This window comes from Schistocerca serialis, chromosome 4 (assembly GCF_023864345.2).
Source record: "Schistocerca serialis cubense isolate TAMUIC-IGC-003099 chromosome 4, iqSchSeri2.2, whole genome shotgun sequence".
Taxonomy (NCBI): domain Eukaryota; kingdom Metazoa; phylum Arthropoda; class Insecta; order Orthoptera; family Acrididae; genus Schistocerca; species Schistocerca serialis.
In genome coordinates, this window is record NC_064641.1 from 790,231,825 (window position 1) to 790,242,786 (window position 10,962).

The following is a 10,962-nucleotide window of genomic DNA, read 5'->3' on the forward strand; positions in this document are numbered from 1 at the left end:
CCAATACGCCATTTCATTCCCACCCTTTTGGATACAAAACCCTATTTTTCAGCACAATCTCGTTTCAATGCGACGGCCTTACGCCTCCTTACTCGGAGGTGTCTGTATACCCGCATGGTACCAATCTACTGGTGGACGTCGGGGCCAACGTCGCGCTACATCAATAGCCTCCCAATCATCCACGTACTGCTTCCCACGGACTGAAAACTTCATTGGATCAAACAGATGGGAATCGAAGGTGTGAGATCCAGGCTATGAGGTGGATGAGGGCGAAGAGTTCTATAAAGTTTTAGGTTAGGTTAGGTTAGGTTGGTGCGCAGTCTTTTGCAAGGTCTTGCGTTGTCAGGGAGAAGAAGAAGTTCGTTTGCATTGTTCTGCCGACGAACACGCTGAAATCGTTTCTTCAATTTCCTGATGGTAGCACAATACACTTCGGAGTTGATCGTTGCATCATGAGGGAGAACATCAAACAAAATAACCACTACAAATTCCCAGAAGACAGAAGACCGTCGTGATCACATTACCGCTTGAGGGTGCGGCATTCAACTTTTTATTTGGAGTAGATGTCATGTGGCGCGACTCCATGGATTATCGTTTTGTCGCCGATTTGTAGTGATGAACTAATGTTTCATCGGGTTTGACGATGTTCGACAAAAAATTATCACGACATACTCGTAACGCACAAACAATTCCATACAAATGGTCTTTCGTTACTCTTTATGATCTTCTGTTAGACGGAGAGGAACCCTACGGGACCACACCTCTGAGTATCCCGACAGGTGGACGAGAGTGTAAACACTACCAACGGAGACGCCCAGTCGAAGAGCTAGGTGTTTGACCGTGGTCCGTTGATCACCTCGAATGAGGGTGACCGCACGTTCTGACATTGTAGGAGTCACAGCTGTAGGCGGCCGACTGGCACGTGGGAGATCGGACATGTTTGCGCGACGTTGTTGCGATGATGGAGACGCCTCGCCTCGCCCAACGACTCACCAGATTTTGTTCACTGCCAGGTTTCCGTAGACATTCTGCAAGCGTCTAAGAAAATCTATGCAGCTCTGTTTTTCCAACAAAACAAACTCAGCGACTAGTCTCTGCTTGGAACACACCTCCGCTATAGACGTCACTTTGAAGGCTATTTATAGAAGCGCCACCCATCGGAAATTAATGAAACTATTGGGGCGAAGGCGGGAACATTCCACGATATACCGAAAAAATTCATCATTTGCAATTGAATATCAATGTAGACAAGTGTAATGTGCTGCGAATACATAGAAATAAAGATCCTTTACCATTTAGCTACAATATAGCAGGTCAGCAACGGGGAGTAGTTAATTCCATAAATTCTCTGGGAGTAGGCATTAGGAGTGATTTAAAATGGAATGGTTCAAATGGCTCTGAGCACTATGGGACTTAACTGCTGAGATCATCGGTCGCCTAGAACTTAGAACTACTTAAACCTAACTAAGCTTAGGACATCACACACATCCATGCTCGAGGCAGGATTCGAACCTGCGACCGTAGCGATCGCGCGGTTCCAGACTGTAGCGCCTAGAACCGCTCGGCCACTCCGCCCGGCAAAATGAAATGACCATATAAAATTAATCGTCGGTAAACCAGATGCCAGACTCAGATTCATTGGTAGAATCCTAAGGAAATGCAATCCGAAAACAAAGGAAGTAGGTTAGAGTACACCTGTTCGCCCACTGCTTGAATACTGCTCACCGGTGTGGGATCCGTACCAGACAGTGTTGATAGAAGAGATAGAGAAGATCCAAAGAAGAGCAGCACGTTTCGTTACAGGATCATTTAGTAATCGCGAAAGCATTACGGAGATGATACATAAACTGCAGTGGAAGACTCTGCAAGAGAGACGCTCGCCGACCGCGGTGGCCACGCGGTTCTAGGCGCTGCAGTCCGGAACCGCGAGACTGCTACGGTCGCAGGTTCGAATCCTGCCTCGGGCATGGATGTGTGTGATGTCCTTCGGTTAGTTAGGTTTAAGTAGTTCTAAGTTCTAGGGGACTGATGACGTCAGATTTTAAGTCCCATAGTGCTCGGAGCCATTTGAACCATATGAACCTAGAGATGCTCAGTAGCTCGGTATGGGCTTCTGTTGAAGTTTCGAGAACATACCTTCACCGAAGAGTCGTATTTTGTTTCCTCCTATCTATATCTCGGGAAGAGATCATTAGGATAAAATCAGAGAGATTAGAGCCCACACAGAGACATACCGCCAATCTTTCTTTCCACGTTCAATACGAGACTGGAATAGAAGGGAGAACCGATAGAGGTACTCAAGGTACCCTCCGCCACACACCGTGTGGTAGCTTGTGAAGTATGGATGTATATGTAGATTTTTCAACGGAAATTGGCCGACAAAATAATGTTTCGTTACTTACTTAAGCGCCTAGGTATGCCACGGACACTAGGCATTGTTTACATGCCGTCTTCAAGGTGTTGCAGTTTTAATGGCCAACTGTTTAAATGAAACTCTCTGCGCTGTCTTGTTTTATAGCGTTTAAATTTAGAAGCAGACCGCCACGTTTGATGAAAGGGCCTCGCGACCGCTGTAACGTGAAAGGTTTCTTGATTTGTGAGAACCGCGCAACTGCTGCTCCTGTAGCGAGCATAGTGGGAAAACACAGGCCAGAGCTGCCGAGAGAAATGGCAAAAATGGGCGTCGGTGCGGTGGGGGCGGGAGAGGTGTCCTCAGACGGCTCGCTGCGGGATACGGTCGGCCGGCGTGCGAACCCAGCCCGCGGACGCCGCGAGAATGTCTGATTATTTATGGTCGCCGAGGCCGGCGGGGCCTGCCGAGCGAAAATAAATCGGTACAGTCCGGTGCGCTGATGTGCGTGGGAGGGCCGAAAGTGGCGGCACGGGGCCCCGCTCAAGCGAAGGCCTGTCGCTGCTGCTGCACCTGTAACGTGCACAGTCCGAACAGAATACTGTGCCCTGCGTTTGGAAGAAAGGGCCCGTCTATAAGAAGCGCAGCAGAGGTAGCCCACGAAACTAGCGTTCAGTACTACTGCCACCCACTGTTGTAGAGTCTCGGAACACAAAATGTTCAAATGTGTGTGAAATCTTATGGGACTTAACTGCTAAGGTCATCAGTCCCTATGCTTACACAATACTTAAACTAAATTATGCTAAGAACAACACACCCACCCATGCCCTCGCTGTTCTCACATGAGATAACACAGTGAAATACGGCAAAGAGGCAGCATTTCTCCGTTTCGTGCTGTGGGCATGTATATGTTAGCGGCCAGATTTTAGGTTCAAAAATGGTTCAAATGGCTCTGAGCACTATGCGACTTAACTTCTGAGGTCATCAGTCGCCTAGAACGTAGAACTAATTAAACCTAACTAACGTAAGGACATCACACACATCCATGTCCGAGGCAGGATTCGAACCTGCGACCGGGGCGGTCGCTCGGCTCCAGACTGTAGCGCCTAGAACCGCACAGCCACTCCGGCCGGCGCCAGATTTTAGGATGAACTAGTTTCATCTAGGTCAGACTCGTTCATCCTGTTACCGACAGGATAAAACAGTTTAGCCTTGGTCGAATCGGTTTATCCTAGTTAGAATTTACATGCTTTAGGATACTCTGGTACGTCCAAGTCTGAACTAATTTTGCCTAGTCGGAATGCATGTCGCTGCCTGTACGAACGGGGAATCCCCGAATCATCTCTGGCTCCCCCCTCGCGCCTCTCAACCGCTCCTCGCTCGCCCTGTTCTTTGTTTTGACCGGTATTTTACATCGAAAAGTACGCGTGTGAAGTTGCTGGTTGCATTTAAAAGATTTTATTATAGTCCTAGTATAATTCTTGTGAGGTGTTTCATCACGGATGAGCCTTTGTGTAGTAGACAAGCCAATCAAAAGCTGTGGAGAGAAAAGTTTCTGGAGGAAATTTTGCAGAGTGAAAACAAAAGGTCTTTTCATTGTAATGTGTTATAAGTAGACGAATATGCGGATTTGGTTAAACAAGTAGAAGACGCGGAAAAGTTGGAAAAAAGAAGACTAAAACGATCTGCTGTTTTGAAAATTGGTGATGTGAAAAAACTCATTGCACGGTGTGAAGGGAATATAAAATACTTTGTTCCAGCTGATAAACTTAATGATGTGATTGACGCAACTCTTGTAGCTGTGGGTCATGGTGGTCGCGACAGGATGTTAGCCGAGACATCAAAAACATATGCCAGTATCACAAAGGAAATTATATGCCTCTATTTATCAATGTGTGATGCTTGTCGACAAAAGAAGACAAAAAAGAAAAGAGGGCTAGTTTCAAAACCAATTCTCCATTGTGAAATGAATAGCAGATGCCAAGTCGATTTGATTGATTTCCAAACACAACCAATCGGGAGTTTCAAATTCATTCTAGTTTATCAAGACCAGCTCACAAAATTTGTTCTTCTTCGTACTTTAACATGAAAGAGGGCTGAAGAAGTGGCTTATCATTTGAATGAGATATTCCTAACTGTAGGGGCGCCGTGCGTTCTTCAGTCTGATAATGGCAGAGAATTAGTCAATAATGTTAGAAGTGAACTCACAAATCTTTGGTCAGAACTGAAAATTGTGCATGAAAAAGACACAGCCAAAGTCAGGGTTATGTTGCACGTGCCAACCAAGACTTTGAAAAAAATGATAAGTTCTTGGTTAAAGGACAACATTTCTACGAAGAGGTTGGAAGAATTAAGGTATGTCCAACTCAAGAAAAATCGAGCTTACCACTCTGGCATAAAACAATCACCTTACGAAGCATTATTCGGAATCGAACATAGAGTAGGACTTCCCACTTCCTCTTTGCCTCAAGAAATCGTAAATGACATTCAAGATGAGGATCACCTAAAGAAGGTAATCGAAGATGTCAGCAGTACTGAACAGTACGAAGACAGTGCTGATGATAACATTGTGAAAATTGACAGAAACGACATTCAAAATGGTAGAAAAATTGCGACAGAAAATTTAAATAAACAAGCTGAAATAATGAAAGCTTCCTCTGACAAATCCCATCCATCAGCTGACATTGGAGGCAACGTAACCATACCTATGCTAGATGTAGATAAAGGCAGAGGTGATCTGCGAAACGTAATTGGAGTAGTACTTCAAAAGACTGATGAGAGCCTCAACAAAGTTGGCACCAGACATGGGGTATTTCAAAAACATTATTGCAGGTATAATTTTATTAAAGTTTCCATGATTTTTTGTAATACAATAGTAAAAAATATTTTATTTTACTTTCTTTTGAACTAGTTTCGACGTCTGCATTCAGAAGTTTTTAGATGTGGGAGATATTAACCAGGATATTGAAATATCTTTAAGGACTGCAGCCCCAAAACGTTCTGTTGGGTCAGGGCAAGGCTTCGTGAAAAACTGTACAACAAACAAATGCAACTGTAAGAAAAACAAAGTACTATGCATTTCTAAGCACCACCAAAGTAAACCTTCCAAAAATAAGTAAATAAGGTAATTTTTCTGGAAGGATATATGTAAACTGATCTAGTGATAGATGTAAAATTACTGATTAGTTAATGAAAAACTTTAATGAATCATGTTGACTATTTTATTTCTATTCCTTTATTCAGTTTACTTTGAAAAGCTTTTAGAAGAGACAATCTACGAGAAATTAGTTCAGTTTATTCTAAAGTACGGTATGTAAATTCTAACTAAGATAAAAGATTCGACCAAGGCTAAACTGTTTTATCCTATCGGTAACAGGATGAACGAGATTGACCTAGGCGAAACTAGTTCATCCTGAAACTGGGTTTGGCCGGTAACATATACACGCCCTGCTATGCGCCCTCTTGGGTTTTCCTACATTGCTACTGATATCTGTGTGGGTCCGTAGCTGCCCATCTCTCACAGCTGCGGATAAGTTATTTCCATTGCTCAGTGAAGAAAAATATTTCTAGTGTTTGTCGTACAACATACACTATGTGATCAAAAGTATCCGGACACCTGGCTGAAAATGACTTACAACTTCGTGGCGCCCTACATCGATAATGCTGGATTTCAGTATGGTGTTGGCCCAATCTTGGTCCTTATGACAGCTTCCAGTCTCGCGGGCATACTTTCAATCAGTTGCTGGAAGGTTTTTTCGGGAATGGCAGTCCATTCTTCACAGACTGCTGCACGGAGGAGAGGTATCGGTGTCGGCCGATGACGCCTGCCACGAATCCGGCGTTCCAAAACATCCCAGGTGCTCTATAGGATTCAGCTCAGAACAGGGATGTTACTGTCGTGTAACCACTCCGCCACAGGCCGTGCGTTATGAACAGGTGCTGGATCGTGTTGAAACATCCCCGAATTGCTCCTCAACAGTGGGGAGCAAGAATGTGCTTAAAACAGCAATGCAGGCCTGTGCTGTGATAGTGCCACGCAAAACGACAAGGCGTGCAAGCCCCCTCCATGGAAAACACGATCACACAACAACACCACCGCCTCCGAATGTTACTGTTAGCACCGCACGCGCTGGCAGGCGACGTTCACCGGGCATTTGCCATACCCTCACCCTGCCATCGGATCGCCACGTTGTGTACCGTGATTCGTCACTCTACACAACGTTCTTCCACTGTTCAATCGTCCTGTGTTTACGCTACTTACACCAAGCGAGGCGTCGTTTGGTATTTACCGGCGTGATTTGTGGCTTATGAGCATGCGCTCGACCATGAAATCCAAGTTTCCTCACCTTCCGCCTACCTTTCATAGACCTTGCAGTGGATCTTGATGAAGTTTGGAATTCCTGTGTGATGGTCTGGATAGATGTCTGCCTATTACACAACTGTCGGTGGTCTTAGACGGTCAACAGACAAGATCGGCCTGTACCCTTTTGTGCTGTACGTGTCCCTTCACTTTTCCACTTAACTATCACATCGGAAACAGTGGACCTAGGGATGATTCGGAGTGTGGAAATCTCGCGCACAGACGTATGACACAAGTGACACCGAATGACCTGACCACGTTCTAAGTCCGTGAGTTGCGCGGAGCGCCCCATTCTGCTCTCTCACGATGTCTAATGAGTACTGAGGTCGCTGATATAGAGTACCTGGCAGTAGGTGGCAGCACAATGCACCCAATATGAAAAACGTATGTTTTTGGGGGTGTCCGGATACTGTTGATCACATAGTGTATCTGCGTCATTGTGTTCTATCAGTTTCGAAAAAATTTCGTTTCTATATATTCAATCGTTTATGAAATGTGTCGACTGTAAGGACCACACGATTCGAGATAGACAAGAATTTGAATAGGCGTATCGTGCGCGACGTCCATCAGACATTAAACCCAATATCTCGAAAGAGAAGTCATATATCATTCTCCTATGAGTTTTAGAAGAAATTTCGATACCTTATCTACATTTAATTTGTTGCAGTGCATGATCGAGAATCAACAATACGAAAAGAAATACAGTATTTTATCGAGATAAGATATCAGCCAGTAAGAGGTGCAAAAAGCAAACTTTTTCACGTAATAGTTTTCGAAAAATCGCATGATAAGTATTTCATATATGTGGGAACGCCTTTTCTCAATACGGGCACCAGCATTTGTCGAGCAGCACAGTCATAACAAAAGCCGCCTCAGCGCGAAGTTCGAAGAGAAAGGGTTCATTTACTAAAAGCTCTCATCCAACCATCGCACCAACGCTCTACAATCCGTACTTCAAATATACAATACGTCACTGATCTTCAGACACCAACCACTAAACGCAATCCACATCTTTTACAAGTAACCGCATTGTCTCGCTGCTGGAACATTTTTAAAATGCTTCGCACAAACAATTCACGTCCTTCACAAGCAGAGCGCTATCTTCTATAAAACCCCTTGCACACGCAGTAATTACGAAATTGCCGGCCGGGTTGGCCGAGCGTTTCTAGGCGATACAGTCTGGAACCGCGCGACTACTACGGTCGCAGGTTCGCATCCTGCCTCGGGCATGGATGTTTGTGATGTCCTTAGGTTAGTTAGGTTTCAGTAGTTCTAAGTTCTAGGGGACTGATGACCTCAGAAGTTAAGTCCCATAGTGCTCAGAGCCATTTGAACCATTTTTGAATTACGAAATTCGTATGTCAACTGACTGCCCTCAACCTGTGAATGTCAATGTCTCATTAAACAGGCACATTCCTGTTGTAAGGGAGAGAGAGGCGTTTAGTCAGAGACCAACACAATGAAGTGCAATCCAAGGAACGACAGAGTACAGCATAGTCACAACTACGGTTAAACAGTGCATCAGCTTGAAAACCGTATACAGAAACAACGAGGGGCACAGCTCGTGATGTAAATAAAAACATACAGTGTCTAGTCTCCCCTCTCCTTCCTTCTTCCGTCTATTGTCCACATTAAACAATACCCAGTCCAAAAAATTAGTAAGCAAAGTCTTTTCTGAAGATATCAGAAGAGCGAAGATAACGATAAACTCTCAAGTTTATTTAGCTTGTCATGTTGAGCTGGCTCGAGTTCTTCTTGTCTAGGGGTCTGATTCTTGAAGCTGAAAATCTAACATCGGGTCCTCATGGTTGGTTTGAACTAAATAACTGGAAGATTGCTTTTGCAGAATTTATTTACGCAAGTATATTTTCCATTGTTTTTCTCACATTCTGATTTTTCACATCAACAACTCCTTTTGCAGCCATATATCTTCTCTTAGCATTACGGGGTTCTTATTATCACAGTGAAATGTGGAATAACTATTATGTCTGGAATTAACTGTTACGGAACCCGCAAGGTGTTGCTTTCGGCCGGCCGCGGTGGTCTCGCGGTTCTAGGCGCGCAGTCCGGAACCGCGCGACTGCTACGGTCGCAGGTTCGAATCCTGCCTCGGGCATGGATGTGTGTGATGTCCTTAGGTTAGTTAGGTTTAAGTAGTTCTAAGTTCTAGGGGACTGATGACCACAGCTGTTAAGTCCCATAGTGCTCAGAGCCATTTTTTTGTTGCTTTCGAATATAAATGGAGTTGGAGAATCGAGTGAACTTTCTTTCTGTAATGGTTTACTGCTTATAAACTGTTCCTGCTTCGAGCCTAATCGTATTGTCTTTTCTGTGAAGGTTATGTTACGAGGCATTTGGTAATACACTGGATAAACGTAACATTCATGTTTCAATAAATGTCACTCTGTGCTCATTTCCGAGTTTAATCTGAGTAGTTCATGTTGTGGTTGGCAGGAGAGCCAACACCGTTTTACTAGAGGAAGCCGAAAGGCACGCTTTTTAGCTCACGCAGGCTGGCGTGAGGTCTGGAACAGGACAAGGAAATTAGAATTTAGAAAAACGGACGTAGATGGTGGAATACTTAACTTTAATCCGTTAATGAAGAACGTCGGTCTTGACGCTACATTATTACAGTATCAATAGTAACTGGTAATGGCGCCTTGCTAGATCGTAGCAAATGACGTAGCTGAAGGCTATGCTAAACTGTCGTCTCTGCAAATGAGAGCGTATGTAGTCAGTGAACCATCGCTACCAAAGTCGGTTGTACAACTGGGCCGAGTGCTAGGAAGTCTCTCTAGGCCTGCCGTGTGGCGGCGCTCGGTCTGCAATCACTGATAGTGGCAACACGCGGGTCCGACGTATACTAACGGACCGCGGCCGACTTAAAGGCTACCACCTAGCAAGTGTGGTGTCTGGCGGAGACACCTCAGTTCAAGTCCCGTGGTACGTTATAGTGCAGACAGTACAAAACGACTAAAATACGGACACGAGAGGAAATGTGCTTTTTAATTGGGAATTTTACGCACGTCTATTTTCGCAAAAAGAACTGCGTGGAGTGGGAGTCAGACACAGCCGAGAGCTGCCGCTAGGGAGCACTAAAGTCGCAAATCACGTTAGCCAGTACGTTAACTAGCACGTCCCACGCGACGCAGGTGCTGCGTCCCGTGAGACTCGATTTCCCGCCCGCGTCCACGTCAACGTTAGCTGCCTCGTGCCGCGTGAGAACGGCTTTTAAGGAACGCACCGAGTCGGCGGCGAGCAGCTGGTGAGGAGGACTGTGGGGACGTACCGGCGTGGCGTGGCGTGGCGTGGCCTGGACCGACCCTCCGACTCGTAAATCGCGGGCAGCCGCCGCTGGCGACACCGTCGCACCGTCCCTCCACTTGCGCCTCCTAATTTGTTGGCGGCTTTAACACACTCGCCCGCTCCTCTCCTCGCGTGTGTGTTTTGAGATTGAGGGAGGGTGCGGTTTCGAAATAAACAAGAAAACATTGCTGCGAGCGGATTGAATTAACATACGTTAAAAGGTGCCTACGCGCGCGCCGGCCAGCCCGTTGACAGAAGTGCTTTCGGAGAGCGCAGACGGGCCCGGGCAGTCGGGCCGCGACTGCAGGTGGGGGTGGCGGTGGGGGCGGAGGAGGCAGAGGCGGTGGAGGTGGAGGCGGCGGCGGCGGCGGTGGTGGCGGCAGCGGCGGCGGCGGCTCCACCGCAACGCCGCCCGACGCCCCGCATTCCCGCCTTAATGAAGCAGGCACCGCATTAGCGGGGACCGCGGTAATTAAGCAGCCGCATACATTAGCCGCCGCCGCCGCCGCGGGACGCCTCTCGCCTTCACGGCTTGCTTGCTCGCTCGCCCGCCATCACCACTGCGCATCGCCCGCCCGCGCCTTCACTTACAACTGCCCCCGAGGTGACGCCCAGTCTACAGACGTCGGGGTCGTACACAAGTTGGACACGGTAATACCAACGTCCATAGAAATAGCTACAGGGCTTTTTCTGGCATTCGAAACAGTCAGCATCCAGCCTGTGCTCAGCGTGATTGAACCGTCAACGGTAGCCAAGAAAAGAAGATCTTACGCTCTTTCCTCGTAAAGAAACGTTCCAAAATTCTAGAAAGTTCTTGCAGTGGGGTGAAACAATCGTTCATCTTCCACCTCGACATCAGTTACACTACTGGACATTAAAATTGCTACACCAAGAATAAATGCAGATGATAAACAGGTATTCATTGGACAAATATATTGTACTAGAA

General features: G+C 46.3%; 1 protein-coding gene across 1 annotated transcript in view; it reads right to left on the minus strand.

Moving 5' to 3' along the window:
• Nucleotides 1-10,584, minus strand: part of LOC126474769 (WAS/WASL-interacting protein family member 3-like) — a 32,311-nt gene extending 21,727 nt beyond the window's left edge. Inside the window, exons 1-3 of the mRNA XM_050102245.1 lie at nt 10,505-10,584; nt 10,230-10,448; nt 9,835-10,102 (exon numbers count right to left, since the gene is read on the minus strand). Coding sequence (XP_049958202.1) covers nt 9,835-10,102; nt 10,230-10,448; nt 10,505-10,584 — 567 coding nt within the window. The remainder of the gene's footprint in view (nt 1-9,834; nt 10,103-10,229; nt 10,449-10,504) is intronic.
• Between the last annotated feature and the right edge of the window lie 378 nt (nt 10,585-10,962).